Here is a 19625-nt window from a genome sequence, read left to right as displayed (position 1 = left end):
ATTCTCTGAGAAGAAGAGTGGGCTCCATACTGCACACATTGGCCTCATGTTTATTTGTCTACAACACCAGCTTATGGATAAATACCTACAATCAAGAAGATCTTGACTAATCAGAGTACTGCTCTGACTTTCACATCTCACCAGTACCTGGTATTCAAACTTCGGTTGTCTCCTTGACATGGAGGGAACTTTGCACTCAGTCTGTTTATGATTGCAGATTATTTTAAAGAAAAGAGTGCTTACCTTTTTGGTCAACCTTTGTCTAAAGATGGTTCTTCAGCATGCTTTTTTAAAACAAAAATATTTATTCAGGAGATCATTGGTCTGAATGCTGACATTTCTTCCTTCTGCAGAAACATTCCTTAGGCCGCAAATCCTAATCCCCCCTTCTTAGTTGTATAATTTTGTAGTTGTGTGTTATTTATAATAATAATAATTTAATAATAATTTATTATTTATACCCCGCCAATCTGACTGGGTTTCCCCAGCCACTCTGGGTGGCTTCCAACAGAAAAATAAAACACAGTAATCTATTAAACATTAAAAGCCTCCCTAAACAGGGCTGCCTTCAGATGTCTTCTAAAAGTCTGGTAGTTGTTTTTCTCTTTGACATCTGATGGGAGGGTGTTCCACAGGGCGGGCGCCACTACCGAGAAGGCCCTCTGCCTCGTTCCCTGAAACTTGGCTTCTCACAACGAGGGAACCGCCAGAAGGCCCTCGGTGCTGGACCTCAGTGTCCGGGCAAAACTATGGAGGTGGAGATGCTCCTTCAGTATACTGGACCGAGGCCATTTAGGGCTTTAAAGGTCAGCACCAACACTTAGAATTGTGCTCGAAAACGTACTGGGAGCCAATGTAGATCTTTCAAGACCGGTGTTATGTGGTCTCGGCGGCCACTCCCAGTCACCAGTCTCGCTGCCGCATTCTGGATTAGTTGTAGTTTCCGGGTCACCTTCTAAGGTAGCTCCACGTAGAGCGCATTGCAGTAGTCCAAGCGAGAGATAGCTAGAGCATGTACCACTCTGGCGAGACAGTCTGCAGGCAGGTAGGGTCTCAGCCTGCGTACCAGATGGAGCTGATAGACAGCTGCCCTGGACACAGAATTGACCTGCGCCTCCATGGACAGCTGTGAGTCCAAAATGACCCCCAGGCTGCACACCTGGTCCTTCAGGGGCACAGTTACCCCATTCAGGACCAGGGAGTCCTCCACATCTGCCCGCCTACTGTCCCCCACAAACAGTACTTCTGTCTTGTCAGGATTCAACCTCAATCTGTTAGCTGCCATCCATCCTCCAACCGCCTCCAGGCACTCACACAGGACCTTCACCGCCTTCACTGGTTCTGATTTGAAAGAGAGATAGAGCTGGATATCATCCGCATACTGATGAACACCCAGCCCAAACCCCCTGATGATCTCTCCCAGCAGCTGCATGTAGATGTTAAAAAGCATGGGGGAGAGGACAGAACCCTGAGGCACCCCACAAGTGAGAGCCCAGGGGTCTGAACACTCATCCCCCACCACCACTTTCTGAACACGGCCCAGGAGGAAGGAGCTGAACCACTGTATAACAGTGCCCCCAGCTCCCAACCCCTTTAGGCAGTCCAGAAGGATGTTATGGTCGATGGTGTCAAAAGCCGCTGAGAGATCCAGCAGGACTAGGAAACGGCTCTCACCTTTCTCCCTAGCCTACCGGAGATCATCAACCAGTGCGACCAAGGCAGTTTCAGTCCCATGATGAGGCCTGAATCCCGACTGGAAGGGATCCAAACGGTCCGCTTCTTCCAGGCTTGCCTGGAGTTGTTCAGCAACCACTCGTTCAATCACCTTGCCCAAGAATGGAAGATTTGAAACTGGGCGATAGTTGGCCATATTGACCGCATCTAAAGATGGTTTTTTAAGACACGGTTTAATAACCACCTCTTTCAGCGGGTCTGGGAAGGCTCCCTCATGGAGAGAAGCATTCACCAACCCGCGAAGCCCATCGCCCAGCCCTTCCCGGCTAGCTTTTATAAGCCAGGATGGGCAAGGATCAAGGAGACAGATGGTGGGTTTCACTCGTCCAAGCAGCCTGTCCACATCCTCGGAGGTAACAGATTGGAATTGATCCCACACAACTTAACTTGACTAGACAGACCTCCAGCACTCCCCCGCCCCGGCCCTGCGCCCACGGTGGAGTCTACCTCTTCCCGAATCTGAGCGATTTAAACATATTCATTTCAGAAGTGTATAAATATTAGGGGCTTTGCTAATAATGGTAGCATGGACTTAACAGTTAAGTAGTAATTGTAAATTTCACAGACATGTTTAAATGGCTACCTTTGTTGTGATATGCATGGAGGCAGCAGAGATTATCCAATGCTAGTTCTAGACTCATTAAAATTAATGACTATTATTAACTTAGGCCCATTAATTTCAGTGGGTTTACACCCTGAGAGGAACCTATTTGGATACAACCCAAAAACTTTATCCTTAATTGAACTACCACTTATATGTCTGGAATCAGGGCTGGCTCTAGAAACCTGAGATGCCCTGACCCACTAGAATCCCTTCCATTAGTTCCCCTACTTGCATATGGAGGAACCCTCCCTCCTGGATACACAGAGATTGATGAAGCAGCTCATGCCCAGTTTCTGCTGGAGCATACCTTGTATGCTCCTGACACTACAGTTCTCACTTAACCTACCTGATCACTGCTTGCCATTGACTAAAACAGGAAAAGGCTGCTTTGTTATGGTATTGCTTGCTGATACTTTTTGCTGAAAGTAAAATGAACCATTTTAAAAGATAACTTACATCTCCAGAAAACGTAGTGTGGCGGGACAGTAGCATTCATGTAACCTCCCAGCAGCTGAGTTGCTGCTACTGCTTCCCAGAAGAGCCAGGTAGTGGGGAGGTCCGTGCAGCATGAAGACACTGGCAAGAGCACCATGCCATCCTCCCTTCTGCCTCTTCCCTCCCACTCTCCTGGTAAGCAGCAGCTACTCAGGAGGCCAAGTGAGCCCCACCATCCCACCACGACTGGTGTTCACGACTGATTATACAGGTTGAGGAGATAAGTCATAATAAAGTATGAATGTAAAAACATGATATTTAAAAATGCATGTCAAGTTCCAGGTATCACATTAGTTTTTAAGCTTCGTGATAATTAATCTTAATGATAATTACTGCCTTGATACCTCTTATTTAGCGGGGAACAAAAAGATGGAAGGAGAAGCTGCCTACTGTTTGGGTCTAGCATATCATACAGTTGGAGAAGAACAGACAGCAATAGAAGTAAGTTTTTTTAAGTGTTGGTTCATTACCTAATATGCATTATTGAACTTACTATTTAAGCTATCATATCTGTGGTGCGTTTGGTTGTATATATCGTTCTCTTAATGGATTGAATTCTGAGAAGAGATAAAACTGTTAGCTGGTTAACTTAATTCCATGTCAATTCCTTGTTTTCAGACAGCTCGTTTTATATACAGACACCCTAAGATAATTAAATATAAGCATAGGAACTGGCTTCTAAGAATGATTGAAGCAATTCTCAATTGTATTTTTTTCTCTAACGTTCCAAAATAATAGTACTGCAAAAGACTCATTAAGTCAAACCCTGAATTTTCAGATATACCTTATGGCTTGGGCACTTCCCCCAGGTGTCAAATATACTTTTTCCAAAAAAAAAAGCAAGCAGGATTTCCCACATTGTTAGGCTCAAAATAAAACTTGAGAAGCTTTGGTGAACCCAAAAGATCATTGCCATTGCTTAAAGGTTACCATAGTCTAGTTTTTCACTTCATGGGATTAGCAGTTTGACACTCCTTTTTCAGTAGAATTTATTGAACATACAAACTTTGATTAAAATAGCTAGTATTTTTAGTTAGAATACTTTTTACAGTAAACAGTGTAATAACCAAAATTATAATACAGAGGAAGTTAAAGTCAAAGTTAGTCCCTATTATTATTATTATTATTATTTATCATGTCATACATGTTATATAATATATGTAATACTAAATGTGGTATACCATTTAATTATAATATCCCCATAGAAGAAATTTACAGAATCGTAAAAATAAAGTGCAATTCTTACTAAGAAAGAGTGCACAGTGAGGAATAAAAAATGTTTCATAGAAGCCTTTAATCCTCAACAGTGATCAATATATATACAGTGGTAAAATATCTGCTGTTTTCAATTCCATTGAGCACATGTGAGCTTTACTATCCAATTAGAAATCATTGGCTTAAGATTTACCCTTCTGTTCTCAGTTTAATGGTCCCTTTATCCAAGGGGAGCTCAGATGCTTACAGAGATGAAATCATTGCATTCTGCTCCCAGAGGACTACTGCTTATCATTACTTGTAACATGCAGACAATACTGCTGGAAGCCAGTTTGCCACATGGTAATGTGTAGTTCATCACCAGCTTCTGTAGCATGCTAAAAGGGTCTTGCCACACAGCATGGGACTATTCAGGTATACACTCGGGGGTCTCAACAGTTATTTCCCTGCTTTGCATCAGAGTTTTCATCTTCTCTATCCCTTTGTTCTGTGGGCCACCTCAAGCAGCCTCCTTCTGGGAGAATCTAAAAGGCAGGGTTTTTTCAGATGCTGTTGGCTCCAATTGTTGCCTGTCGTTGGTTCCTTTTGCCATTTTGCTATTGCTCTCCTTCCACAATGCAAGCAATACAGGACACAAAGATTCAAGGTAGTCTGCCTGAAACATGAGTTTTAAAAGGTGACACTATTATATTGCCTTATTTAATGATGTGCCCACCTTGTCTAAAGAATGGAACTGGATTTTTCTCCCTTGGGGTGCTTAATGACTGAATGATATATATTCATTACAGGAAAACTGTCTTTAAGTGGGAGGGAGTGTGCTTCTGAATAATAGTTGCCAGGGAGCACAAGTAGGGAGAGCGCTGTTGCTCTTCTGGCATGCCACTGTGAGAACTGGATGCCAGACTATATAAACTTTTGGTCTGATCCAACAGGTATCTTCCTCTGTTCTTCTCCTGTTTCCACTGCTTGTCTGGAACCTCAAGAACAAGGAAGTGGTTAAACACTTGACAGGCCACAGCACATGGATGATGGGATGCAGTCAGCTTCATCAAAACACGTTGTCCATTAAGCACATGTATTAAAACATACTTTCCTGAAATATGAATAGAAATAGGCTTGTGTGTTTGGGGCAAGTTGAAATATAGGCCCTAATGGCATTTAAGAATGACTGAGATTCGAAAAGATTATAGTCTGTTTCTTAGTCAAGAGGGTAGTGGATCCTGGTGTTCTGAGGTCTGCCTCCCCAGCTGGTTGGTACTAGGTGAACTTGTATTGGAAGTGGGTTTCAGAGACACGGGTCTATAATGCACTAGGAAAATATGGTCAGATATCAACCCTGCAGCCAGGATAGCCGCTTGGGTACATGTCGGGAATAATGCACTCTATCGGGATGCCTTGGAAGATGACTCAAAAAGTTCAGCTAATGCAAAATGTGGCAGTATATCTGGTAACAGTGTGGCTCAATTCAGATTATTTTGGGGAGTACTGATATCCCATATGTCTCCCCCCCCTTAATACTTAAGATTTTCTGCTCTTATATCTACAAACATGCAATTCTCACTTTCCTTTTGACCACAGAAAGTCCAAAGGGAACAAATATTTGTAAGCAGAGCTGGCCTTATTCTGTTGCTATTGCTGGGGTTGTCCCCCTAGCTGCTCCTCACCAAGGTGGCTGTTGTAAGTTGGCATTAAAGCAGTAAAGTTCAAGCTTGTTCTCATTTGTGCCACTTTCTCTCCATCTTCCCCACACTGACATGAGTTAATCACTAGCACACATTAGAAATGATTCTCCAGAGAGAGGCATGCATTGAAAGAATGAAGAAGGCCACTCTTTTGCAACTCTGACCTCCCTGATTGTCTACTGTACTATACGGTATATAAAACCACCAAAGTTTCATCTGACTGAAGCTAAAGTCATTTGCATACTTTAAAATACTTTGGTTGTGCCTATGACGCAATTATAATCTGGATTGTATTAGAATGACCTGCAATTGTCTGATGCCATGTGGGTGGTTGCACCTGGAAGCAAGGAGCTTCTACATGTAGTAGACATACACCTTAGATGAACAAAGCATTTTTTGCATTACAAGCAAGTCATTCAGAAAACTGACTTGACTCTCTGAATTGACATTCGTTATGTGCAGCTGTGAAGGTAGAGTATTGTTCCTTTCAGATATACTAGACAAATAAAAATAGCTGTGTATGTAAGCAGGTGAATTTGAAAAGCTATATGCATTGAATTTCTGCCTTGTCATATTTACCGAATTTACTACTGCATTCCAAATGAGCTAGTTGTACAATTAAAATCCATACACAGGCTAATTCAAGCAATCCTCTTGTTCTCCCTGCCTCACTTGCCCATCTAGGTCTGCTTGTGTACATCCTGTGATTATAAAACAAGCTGTAGATGCTGTGCAACTTTCTTTTTAAAAGGTTCACGGCCATGACTACCAAAAAGACCTTTCTTTATTAGGAGGGAAACAGTTTTGCAATTTAGGTGTTTTAAGTAATGTGTGTAAATGGTCATATTTTTATTCTACTGTGTAGTGCCCTGAGCCCCTTTGGGAGCAAGGACAGTCAGGCCCGGCTCTAGGTGTAGTCCCGGTGGCGTGGGGCGCCAGGGCGCTGGGCTGGCAGAGGGGTGCTGCGCGGCAAAGCCGCGTGGAAGCCATGCTGCGCGCTGCGAGGGCGGGGGTGCCGAAGCGATCTCCGCGCCTGACCTGCTTGAGACGGCCCTGAGGACAGTATATAGATATTAATAATTTAATATCTATATACATTTATTATATTATTTATTTATTATTTATTATATTATTAACCCTCTCCTTTCTTTCCTTTATAGATATGCTAGCTTTCTGTTGCTTTGATCCTCCATCCCACCAAATTAATTGCCTTAAAAAGCCTTACTAGAGGAGGGGGGAATCAAGTGCTAGGGGGCTACCAGTAGCTTCAAATGATGCGCAGGAATCCACCATCTGTTATCACTGCCAACTCCTTGCACCAATACTTTCTCTTAATCTCTATCCCCAATTCTCTGTCCTATGACATCCATGTTTTTTCCACCCTGCATGGCTGTTCTTCATGTAGAGAAAATGTAATACATGATGTAGAACCAACTTAAATTTAACAATTTGCCACCCCCCTGCTTACACCAAGTAGGGTTAACAGAGAGCCAGGTTACCATGTTGGGAGTGGTAAAACATAACTAGCTTTACTTTCCCACTTGCAATCTCTAGCCTCCTTGCACAGCACCACCTGCTGGTATTGTGCTTATACAGTTAACACCACAATAGGCAACCAGGAATTTCATGCAGGCAAGTGACCCAGCTGATGGAGGAGGGACAGATTACTCTATCTCTCTTCTGCTGATCTACATACTTTCCATGCTAACCATGGAGGAAGGAAAGCCATTTCCTCCATGACTAGTGTGAAAATACAGTCTGCTAGCCACCTAACAGGATTGTAGGAAAAATGCAGACTAGTAACTTTTGTGGGCTTATTTACATGGCTGGGGTATACCAATGTAAAATCAAATAGATTTGTTTCAGATTCTCACTTTACTTGCAAGCACTTTGTCTGTGTCTTTTAAAAGCAGATAAATATAAATCATTTAATAAAATTTTGGAAATAATTGAGCTCAAATTATGTTTATGTTCAAAAAGTGGGGGTGTTTCCTCATTCTATTCTGCTGGAGTTCATCTGATCTCAACTTTTAAATAAGTATAAATTCTACTTATGAATTATAGTTGGGCATCCCTTTCACAATAAAACCTGAAGTATTAGTTAAGCCTGCTCATTCTGTCACTTTATTTTAAACAACGTGTATTTCATAATTTCAGTTCTAATCAGAAATATTGATAGTAAACAGTAAAATAAATAAACCAGCCATTCCATACTGTGAAAGTTGTAATATCAATATTTAAACTATTATTGTCTGAAATCTTTTTATGATTGCATGTAGCAATAATGCTACTGCACTCCACTGTTTTATACACTCTGATATCGGCTACTAAACATCATAAAAGCATTGTATTTTATCATTTAAATCTGCCCAAGATTTCAGTTTTTATTTGCATGTAAAGGTCTAATTTTTTATTCAGTCAATAGTACAGTGAATTTCTTGCAATTCTGTGGACTTAACCTTTGCAAATGCAAGCTTTTATTGATTGAGAACTTTTCCTTCAACGTCAGTAGTTTTGAAAAAAGAAAGTGATTATCTAAATCACTTTTTTTTTACTTAGAAATGCTTCTGTCTATAATGTTTTATCCCCTTATCTTAGGGAAAAACTGGTATATTAATATTTTTTGGATATTCACTGCTGGAAATGACAACATTAATTTTAGAGTATTGAAGTAAATCAGCAAATATTTGTGAAACCCTCAATTGCTGATTGGCTTCAATAGTCCAAAGCTTATGTTTATATTCCCACCAATTAAAACACACACCATGGTATCAACAAAGCAACATCATCCTGACATCAAGGTATATAAGTGTAGGCATTTTAGTGTGATAAAAGCAATTCAGATATCGGGATCACAGTGCTGCTGTACAAGCGCATGCATTTCTACTTACCCAAATCTTCAGACATCTTGCATCTAGCTCATTGTTTTCTTCACTATCTTTGAAGAACACCACCCACCCACCCCCCGCTTTCAGAAATCCTCTCCAACTGCTTGTGTGTGTGTCTTGGTGGCCCTTATGCTGCCCATCATATTGAAGAATCCTCAAGGTGAAAGATGGTAGCCTCATCCCTGCTTCCGTCTCTGCACTGTTTTCAGGCTTGTCACTGCTCGGTACTCAGCGCCACACTGGCTTGTTTTGTCAATAACCATTTATTTGTTGCTGGAGTAGTAGCAACCATTACATCTGACCTCCCTGTTTCATCAATTATGGATAGATTATTGGATGTGAACATCTGCAAAAGCTTGCTGCTGGCTGGGATTAGATAAAGTATTAAACTGTTGTTTATTGTCGGGCCAAAACTCTACTGGGAAGCCAGGGAATTCCAAGACCAGCAGATTCCCCATCAGCAAGCACCAAAAACTGTTTACTATTGCCACTGTTTCCCATAAGATCTTAGCATTTATTATTTACACTTATTACTAGTTGTTATAACATACTTGATAAAAGCTCTTGGCAGGCATAGCATTTTGAGCCATTGTCACAGCTGTCAGGACAGAAAGCATACATAAATTGCTTTTGCCTCTTATATCACCTCTGCAGGATAACAGACGAAGCCTATTCAGACTGTCACAGCATTTATACTTAAATATTCACCACATTTGCTGGCTGAAAATATTAGGTTCCGGTTTCTAAGGGGAAAATTATGCTAATATTTAATTTTGTTTAAAGAAATGAAGCCTATGTTATTCAGGATTTGAATTTAAGTAGATTCTGAGCTATCCGTATTAATCTAATGTACAAAGTTACTGAAATTTGTAAGTAATTACTACAAAGATAAATATATGTTGTTGAAATAGCTTAGATTTTATCAGTATTAATGAACATGCTGATACATAAAAATAATCAGAGAATCAGTGTAGTAAAGGCGATAAAAGAAACAAAAAATATAGTTCAGAAGTGCCCATGGTTCATTTTAAGTGCCATATTATGTAACCTATTTATTTCTGCTACTTATTGAAGAAAGTTATAGCCAGTTATGACAATAAGAGTAGATGTAGACGTGATGACAGAAGAACATGAGAAACACAATATCCATGTTCACGTGTCCTGCTAAAAACATGGCACAATGTACACGAGCAGGAATGAGCCAAAGCAAACTTTGGGCTCATTTCCACTTTCTCTCCTCCTCCTATATAGCTGGGACAAGGAGTTTGGAAGCTTTTGATTCTATGTTTGGTTAGCCACAGCTTGATCTGATACTAAAATTATCTAGCAAGTGTTTTGAAGCACCCCTAAAGATATCCAGTTTCAGTTTTGACTTGGAGAAGCTTCAAGGCAGACTCCATTACAGAAAGCCAAGCTTGCTCATGCTCCATACAAGGTGAGCTGCAAGAGAGATGGTACGGTAAATTCATTGTCTCCTTTCACAGTAACCTCTGCCATTCCTCCTTCATCATTTGTAAATTTAGAACCAAGCAAAAGAGCATCAGACTCATAGAAGCATTAAACCAAGATGTGGTCACCCAAATTTTATGCCTTCCTCCCCACAACCCTCACATTTACTAATCAAGAAGTTTCAATAGCCTGAGGGGCTCTTGCCAGAAGTGCGCAAAATATGTTAATCTCTTTTTCCCGTTTTACCTGGACAGCAGAATATAGAAACAATTTTGCAAACATGTATTTAGACAAAAACTTTCCTGGCTGACATCATTTTGCTTTTTACACCCATTCACTGTCATCTTTGGTAATTTTCTAGCCCAACTCAAGCATAAGAGGTGATGCCTTTCACCTTATTATCTAGGAATCTTTCAGAAACCAAGGAAACCTCACCCCTCTGTCTAGAAACTTTCCTATGGATTCCCCCCCTCCATTCCTTTTGTTGCTGAAGAGGTGCTCTCACTTCCAACACACCAAATCACAGAACAAGGACAGGTATTAACACCACTTCCTCGCCAGCAAGCCCATTAGCTGGCCAAACTCTCTCTCTCCCCTTCCACTACCTTGTGCTTTCAAGCCCCATCATTTCTCTTTTTTCTTTGAGAGATCTCCTGTCTTTATTCCCCTTGCCATGTCCCAAACTCTTCCAATTGCTTTATTAGAATTCTTGCCCTAAAACATTTCCCAGACTCCCACAAAATCACTACCCAAACATTCCTTATTCCCCAGACAACCTCCCCATCCCTCTCTATAAAGAAGCAATGCAACTCAGCACCCAATTTTTGCCTTCTAGTACCACTTCACCCCCATGAGCGAAATCTACTTCCTCTCATTCATTTCATCCTCAATTTTCCTGAAAAAAATTCTAGTTTCCTATGGAATGCTTCTAAGAATAACTCTTCAACTGACTTTTAGTTTCCTAATATCAAACTAATATTAGTGTACTTCATAACATAAAAGTTTTTTCTTGTATTATTGCATAATTCTGTGAAAATTGAAGGGAGAATGAATGTGGAGAACAAATAAAATATTCTAATATTTGAAAGCTGAAAGATACATTATTGTGCATTGGTGGATATACAGTTGTATGAAATGTCAGTACAGTATTGGGTATATCTAGGTATTAAACATAGTAGTATATTTTATATATCTACAGATACTTGACAGTGGCAGGAAATGTTGCCTGGAGTAATGTCTATAAAGTACCTAGTAACAAGAAGTTTGAAATGCAAGAGATGAGCGGGTTGCAATGTTATGTTGAGGAATGAAAGCAATTGAATGAGAAAGATGGAAATGATGTTTTAGGGTAAACAAAATAATTGTAGTAGTCATGAAGACTTCAGCAAGAGATACTTTGAAGCAGAAGACAAATAGTACATTAGAAAAAAATATGTAGTCGAGCTTGGCAGATTTGTACACGGGCTCTTATAAAATACACTGGAATAGTCAAGGATGATGAAGATAGATTTATGGATAGTGGTAAGGAAGAGTGTTTCCCTTCTCTGCTGTAAGACAATGCCCACAGCTCGAATGTTGGGTTGAAGCTGACCTCCATCTTGAAGTCTGACCTTTGGAAATACATATTTAATGCTAAGACAACATAAATATAATTTAAGCCTACTGCTGGGTTTGAGTATTCCAAACATTTCTTCTAAAACAGATTATTTCAAACCTCATTTTATACCACTCCTATCTGTACATCAGGGATTTTTTTTTACTTTGTTTTATTTCATTCAGCTGGAATGCTCTGTTTCAACATTTGCTGTGACTTCTTGATACTGCTAACGTATTTCCACTCTAGAATTGCTTTTGCTACAGGCAGTGGTTTATGCCTAAGCATTGGAATGTGTACAGTATTTCTATCCAACGTACCATTATTAAGCCTTGTGACACATAGCTTCTCTATGGCAGGATAGGGGGGAATAGACAAATGTGGAATGTGCCCACATTTTCATCATTATATCATGTTTCTTATATAATAATGTATATTGTTATATCTTATACATATATGATATGTGTAAATATTACACATACTATATATGTTTATTTTAAAGACATTGTACAAACCTAGAGAAATGCTTGTTACCCAGAGTTGAAATTAGTAGTATTTGTGATATGTATTGTTTGCTAAGACAATTAAGGTTAAAAGCTATATTCTGAAATAAATTAAATTCATTTTTAATACATAACATTAGATCCAGACATTGGTCATACTTGGAGATGATTCACTGAAATCAGTAGAATTTAAGATTAGAGTCTTCTCTAAATATGTATCTATATTTTAGCATTATCCATTTTCCTTCCGATGCCCTGCATTATAGTTCCAATCTACCTATTTAGAAGTGTTTTATTGAATATACGGTAATATAGATATTCCAAAAAGAGGAACAGGATTCTAATATGGCCACACTTAAGCTGTTTGGGTAGCAAGGAAGCAAGGTTGTGGCAGTTGAATACAAAAGTGGCAGAAATTTCATTATGAACCACATCATGAACTGTGAAAGACTGCAAGAAAACAGATAATTTGTGTCTAGAGCATGGGTGTCAAACACAAGGCCCGGGGGCCAAATCTGGCCCGCCAGACCTTGTCATGTGGCCCGCCGAGCGCCCCAGCCAGCAGGACCCAGCAGCGGGACCTCTTTCCTTCCTCTCTCCCTCCTGCTCCCTCTTTTCTTTCTTCCTTCCTTCCGTCCTTCCCATCTTTCTTCCTCTCCCTCATTCTTATTCTTTCTTTCCCTCTACTTCCTTCCTTCTTTCTCCCTTTCCGTCTTCTCTCCCTCTTTCTTTTTCTTTACTTCTTTATTCCCTTCCTTATTTCGATTCTTCTTTCTCTCCCCTCTTTCCTTCCTTCCTCTCTCCCTCCCACTCCCTCTTTTCTTCCTTCCTTCCTTCCTCCCTCCCCTCCCCCCTCCCCTCCCCTCCCTCTCCCTCTCCTCAGAAACATAGGATGCTGCTTTATACTTCTGGCCCTTAAACCCTGGAACCAGGAGAGCAGCTCCAGTGAGTCAACCTCAGCCAGTCCCTTTGGTGAAGGGTGGTGGCTCACTGGCAGAACATCTGTCCTGCATGCAGAAGGACCCCAGCATCTCCAGGTACTAGCAGCTCTGCAAAGGTCCTGCATGAAACCCTAGCGAGCCTCCACCACCCAGTGCAGTTACCAAAAATCATTTTTCAATAAATTGTACAATAATTGTACATTTGAATATCTACTTGCCATTATTCTGACTATGTTTCTGCTTTCAGAGCTAGTTATTACTTACATTATTACAAAAACAGTAATAATTGAATGCAGTGACAATAATTTATGATAATAAAGAGTGGACACATAGTCCTACAGATACAACCGGCCCTTTGAGGGTGACCAAACTGCTGATGCGGCCCCCTATGAATTTGAGTTTGACACCCCTGGTCTAGAGTTATGTGCTGCTCTGGTCACAGAAGTTAGATCTTTACCTCTTCTTTATCCAACACTTTATTCAATACTTTAGACATGACCACATCCCCTTACCAGCTTCCTAGTGCAGTATTGCAGTCTTTTAAATAGTAGCAGCTGACACATTCCAGGCTGTCAGCACGGCAAAGGTGAAATATTCCAGCTCTCATGGATGAAATGCAGTTTAGCCAACCCTTAGAAAAGATTGCCCTGTGATGTGTACTAGTCAATTGGTTGATTTGGACTGGGCTGCATGTGCTCCACTTAAGGTACATCTAACATCAGTAAAGCCTTATGGTTTGCATTGATTTATCCAGCATGGTTTGCATAGATTTCCTGTTCACTTCCCATCCCCCATTAAACCGCATAAATGACATTCACTAATCCTTTCTTGAAAATGTGCAAAAAGGATTTCCATAGATAGTCTTTGGAGAGTTCTTGTGTCCTCATGTGTGTAATAGATTGGGTCAAGGTACTAAGAGGGAGGGAGGGAAGAATGAGATTTCATTATATATACATGCTTTCCTGTGACTCATTGAAAAAATGGGGGGGGATTATGCAATACAGATTATGTGAGTGTTTAAATTAAATTAAGTTCATATGTTTCACTGTGGCAGCTGTAATCCTTTGTTTACAGAAGAGGTCACATTAATAGACTACATTCCAAATGAATATTAACAAATGACTTTTGTGCAAAGATTATTAGAAGCACATACAATAAATTTGTATACAACAGTTTGTTTTCAAGTTTACCCTTTTAAATTCTATACAACCTATTATAACAGATTCCTCTGGACTATTATAAACCAAACAAATACATAGTAACTATTAGAGGGAGATTGTGCATTTGAATGATTGATGCCAAATCTGGGTACAGCTAATGGAATTTAAAGATGTTATCTCATAATTGCCAAGCATGTATGCACAACTGGTAAATTGTATAAATTGCTTTGTTAACTTAAATTCATGTATTTAGCTTCTTATTAGGCTAGAATGGTGATACATTTTCATTAAATCAGACAGTTTGTGTGTATGTGTAATGTTTACAGAGATGTGAAACAATTATACAAAAATATCTTATGCAAATGCTTTCACATAAATGCTGTCCATTTTTGTCCCTCAATGTGGACAAAAGGTTTCAATGCGTAAATTGCTAATAGTGTTTATATCTTCTTTTTTTGTCTCACAGAAGCTAAATACTTATCTGGAAATATCCAAACTACTGGGAGATTTTGCTGGTTTAGGGAGAGCATATCAGGCTATAGCTCAGGTCCTGGTAAGGTAGGTTAGTGCCTCTTTGTCTTACTGTCACTGTAAATTCATTCAGCTGTGAAAAACTTAAATTGTTGGATGTCTGTTGCTTCCCATTACTGACTGCTTAAATTTTAAGCAATGGCCTGCTTTGCCACATATGGCTTTTCCGTTTGTAGTAACTTAAATTAAGATACCTTATCAGGCATCAAAGCATTCCTTTGTGCATGATAATCTTACTTGAGGGTATTAAGCAGGATTGGAAGTTGCCTTGTTTATTTTTGCCTTTCAGAAAGGGTAAAGCATGGCTGAAAAACAAACATCCTGTCATATCTTACAGGCTAAAAAGCAGAAAGCACAGAAAATTATAACATGCTTCAATAGACATGCCACGGTGTAACCTTTCCAGAATTCTTCTTCAGAAGTTTTTATTTATTTATCTAGATCTACCTCAATTTTTCCAGCTTTTAGAACATGAGTAAAATTTCTAGGAAATACAATTCAATTTCTATCATCCCAAATTATTATTATATGCCATGAAAGTGTGGATTATGGGGGGGGGGATTGAAACACCTGGAATTTAGTGGGAAATCATTGATACAAACTAATGTTTTTGTCAGTGAATCCTGTGCACTCATCCCAGCACAGAGTTGAGTGTCTTCTCTAACGTGCTTACAGAGGTCATGTATATACAGCAGCCCCCATTTGTTTCAGTAAAAGGACGCAACTACAGATGCAAAGGAATGCATGGGGAGAGCAGATCCCTCCATTAAAATCCATGGAGATGCTTTTGGTTGTGAAGAACTAAGTGTACGTATTGGAGCTCCTTGGTTCGTTAACAATTAGTGTTCAGAGCAGGCTATTTTATTAATCTTTCGTTTTTAAAATTATGTACTGCTTTTCAGCATGTTTTCTGGGCAATGTACAAAATTACAATAATCACTATAGATATTGCAATTTTTCCACCTGAATGTCCTGAATCTCAGATGCAGAAAAGTTGAGGTTCTTCCAAAAAACAGATTGTTTAATCTGTTGCTCGCCAAAATGCCCTTATTTTTCCTTTCTTGGAAGATAATGAGATGCTTATCAACACACTTAAGCAAACAACCCTAAATAGATTTTTGAACATGCTTCCAAGATTTCCTTTATTGTCACTGGAGCTCCATCATCAAAAGCAATAATGGCAATGCTAGTGAACCCACCACCACTAATTTTCCCCACCACCACTAATTTTACATTTAGGACTACTCTGAGCAGCAATAAATATGTAATAAGATTTACATTATAATGGAATTCAGAGGCTGAAGAACAAGCTACATATTTGTATGTGTGTGGCTGTAACGACATGGCCGCTTACAAAGATTGCTGATTCCTTCCCTCACTATTTTCCAAAGACTAAGAGTACTACTGATAGCCTGTCCACCCTTTTGCTTCTAGAGGTTGTGAAAGCAGGTGATAAACCAAAGATATGGCAGGCAGATAGTGTTGTTATAGTAAGCATCCTTTTCTTTTTATTGAAATTGTTAAGGGGCCATCTGGCAGAGATCATAGCCTGAGATGAGTTGCAAAAGTCTGATCTTTGGGGATTGAACTGCTCTCTGAAACTAGTGCTCTTGAAAACAGAAATAACATTCTTTTAATGACAAGTAGTTTTTGAAATTTGAACAGAAAACTATACAATCATCTTGTTTTCAGATTAATATACACTGGTGTTTCCATACCTTTCCATACCTTTAAATAGCTGAGGCATATTTGGCACCTGAACAGATTTACTTTTAAAGTGTGTAAGAGAAATTGCTCACCTTCAGCAGAGTTTACACAACCTGTGTTTCATATTTTGAGGGTGCTTTCTGCAGAGTTGCAGTGGTAAGCCTCCACCTATGAGTGGCAATTCACCTGGATCTCTACACTGGGAATAACTGAATTATTAAATCACATCCAGTGCAGAGATGTGGCAGCATTGCCAACTTTCCAAAAGAGACTTAGAAGAATGCAAGTCTAAAGCAGTAAATCATACAGTGATGCAACAGACTCCTTTGGGAGTGAGCATGTACAGTTCCCAAGATCCTGTAATTATTAATTAAGGTTTAATTGCTTACTTAAAGTCCTTTCATGGCACAAAGTTTAGGAATTCCTGTTGTTTACTATTGATATGTGCCCAACCTAGCACCATAGTCTCAACAAAATGAGTCTTCAAAGTAGCCATTTAAACTACCGAATGGCTAGGTATTTCTGCCAAAAGATATTACTTTGAATGATCACCTGCTCCCCTGCTAATTTATTTGTGTTTTTGCTAGCAACTGCTGATTCTGTACAGTCTTGATTCAGCTCAAAATTATTTATAGGAGAGCCCTGCTCCAACCCCATTGAAATAAAGAAGATACAGCACAGTGCTAGGAGGATTATACCTACTACCAGGGCTTACGTAGATCTGTGACTTGGTTCCAGTGGAAAAATGGGGAAAACTGTGTGCAGACTGGAAATGGATGGCATTCATTGAGATCATACCAACTTGCCATAATTTGGCTTATGACTTTTATTTCACCTTGATTGCCACATTGTTTATTGACAGCATATGCATAGCATACCTGACAGTTTCCTAGTTCCAGGTTCTAAAATGACTTCCTGATCCCATGCAAAGGTTGCTGGCATCTTTGGCAAAGGCGACCCCATGCTATATTTTATCCGGGTGGGGGTGGGGGTGTCTGAGGCTTTTCAGCACTTGATGCTAAATGCCCTCGGGAAGGGGTCCAAAAGGTTTGAGAAACACTGAACTATGACAGGATTCTGTGATTTTCTAGCCCAAACTGTAGAGCCAAGACATAAGATATTGTGCCTAAAACTCTCAGGTAAGTGATTTATAATGTTCTTTTGAACACCTTTAAGAAAGGAGATCACATCCACCCTTAAATAGTTTGTTCATTCACTGAAGAAGTATTGAAGATAAAGGAGTTGAAAGCTTCAGGAAGTGAAATGTTTCTTCATTAGAATCATCAGGTCTCAGATTATTTAATAACTGTTTCAGTAATTTGGGAATAATTAATTCTTCATCAAGATTCCTTATCCTCCTTGTAACATAAATCACAGGCCTCATGTAAATGTAAGTTCAATGATCTGTAGGAATCAACACATGAAACCTTCCTAGGAACATTCATCCATTGCAGAGGTATGGACTGTATTTTCTAACAGAGCCTAAACATACTCTTCATTATTTTTAAAAAACTGTGTTTTTTACCTCCAGTGTTTGTAGCTTCTATCACATACTGTGATGTTTTCTGATACCAAGGAGTAGATGTAATTTTTAAAGCATCAGATTGCACCAGTATCAGAAAAGGCATGTGTGAGAAAGTGGAAGGCACTATTTACTAATATGATGAAATTCAATTGAAATTTCTAGCTCTATCTGGAAAACAAGACTTATAGATAACAAATAGCCACTTCTGTCCAGTGAAGCTTCAAGATGCACATTCTGTATTAATAAGATATATAATGAAATGAAATAATTAAGGAAAGTTTAGTTTGACTCAACAGATGCTAATCTGATAGTAATGCTGGTTTAGGGTTTGCTCCCTGCATAATCATTTGGCAGACTTGTTTCAATCCTGTTTTAATCTTGTAGCCGAGTTTTATTCTCGTGGCAGAAATAAAGCTTTGTGTTGGCATATTGCCTTTTGATTATAGAACAAATTAATTCTTCTTTCTTTTTTTCTTTCTTTGGATAAATGGTATTTATTTTTTGTAAATGGAATATAGGTTCATGTAATGCTACATCAGAAAAGATCAAAAATACATCAAAAACATTTCTATTAATTCATTACATTAAGAAAACCTTTTTACATTTTCTCCTGTCACTGATTCCATTTGACTTATTACTTTCAGCTTCTAACCCACAAACGTGGTGGCACAATCAACAAAACCCTCAGTGGCTGTTTCATCTCTGCTCTATTTGATTTCTTCACTCTGAGTAAATGATTAAGATTTCATGCATTGGTTCAACCAAAATCTATGTTCACTCAACCACATCCTTTATTGATTACTTCTACTGCAAACAGTAGGCCAAGTGTGATATACATAATTGGACAGTTGTCAGGGGATGTGGGTGTTAACAGTCCTGTTTTCCCAGTTGGAAACTGGAATCACCTTGATACACAAATATTCTGCACAGTTTCATTCTCATTCTTTGGACCAAGGAGTACTTTTCCTCAGAATATATGTTTTTAACTCTCTAAGGTCTGGTTGAATGAATTTAATGATTATACCATATAATATGCTGTTCAAGTTGCACCTGTGCACTGCATATAGAAAACTAGAAAAACTGGAATTAATATTTGTCTAACATTTTAACCTTGTCCTTTAACTTATATAAATCAGTTCAGTTCTTCTGGGTGGAAATGTTTGATTCTCTCCCCTTTGAAAGAAAAATAGCCATCAAAATGTGACTTTGATTTTAAACTTTAGAAACCTTTTGACATATGGCAAATGTTTGCAATACATTTTACATTCCAGGAATGTTTGCCTGCCGCCTTCTCCTGATTGTAATAAAATAAACACTTTGTATGGATGATAAAATGTTAAATGTTAGATATTTTTAACCTCATGGAAATTTTGGACTGTAGTCCTAAGGCTAAACTCAATTAGACTTATGTCTCAGAAGACACATGTAGGATCACTGTTAAGCACTTTATCAGTTTTTTACATCAGTTAGATCCACTTAATCATGTGGAGGCATCATGGCATTGTTACAATTTTGTAGATATTGTCTTCTATTTTTATGGCTCATAAGTGAGATTAGAGAACACCACCATTCATATTTTGGTACATAGATATCGTAT

The 19625-nt window shown here is 39.1% G+C and overlaps 1 protein-coding gene across 2 annotated transcripts in view; it reads left to right on the top strand.

The window, feature by feature from the left end:
* TTC29 (tetratricopeptide repeat domain 29) overlaps nt 1-19625 on the top strand; it is a 111646-nt gene that overhangs the window by 49260 nt on the left and 42761 nt on the right. For both annotated transcript variants that reach the window (XM_035114020.2, XM_060278640.1), the window contains exons 8-9: nt 3189-3274; nt 14732-14823. In XM_035114020.2, coding sequence (XP_034969911.1) covers nt 3189-3274; nt 14732-14823 — 178 coding nt within the window. The remainder of the gene's footprint in view (nt 1-3188; nt 3275-14731; nt 14824-19625) is intronic.

The sequence above is a fragment of the Zootoca vivipara genome, chromosome 9, assembly GCF_963506605.1.
Source record: "Zootoca vivipara chromosome 9, rZooViv1.1, whole genome shotgun sequence".
Lineage (NCBI taxonomy): Eukaryota > Metazoa > Chordata > Lepidosauria > Squamata > Lacertidae > Zootoca > Zootoca vivipara.
The sequence above is the reverse complement of the archived record's forward strand: the minus strand, read 5'-3'. Positions and strand labels throughout refer to the sequence as shown.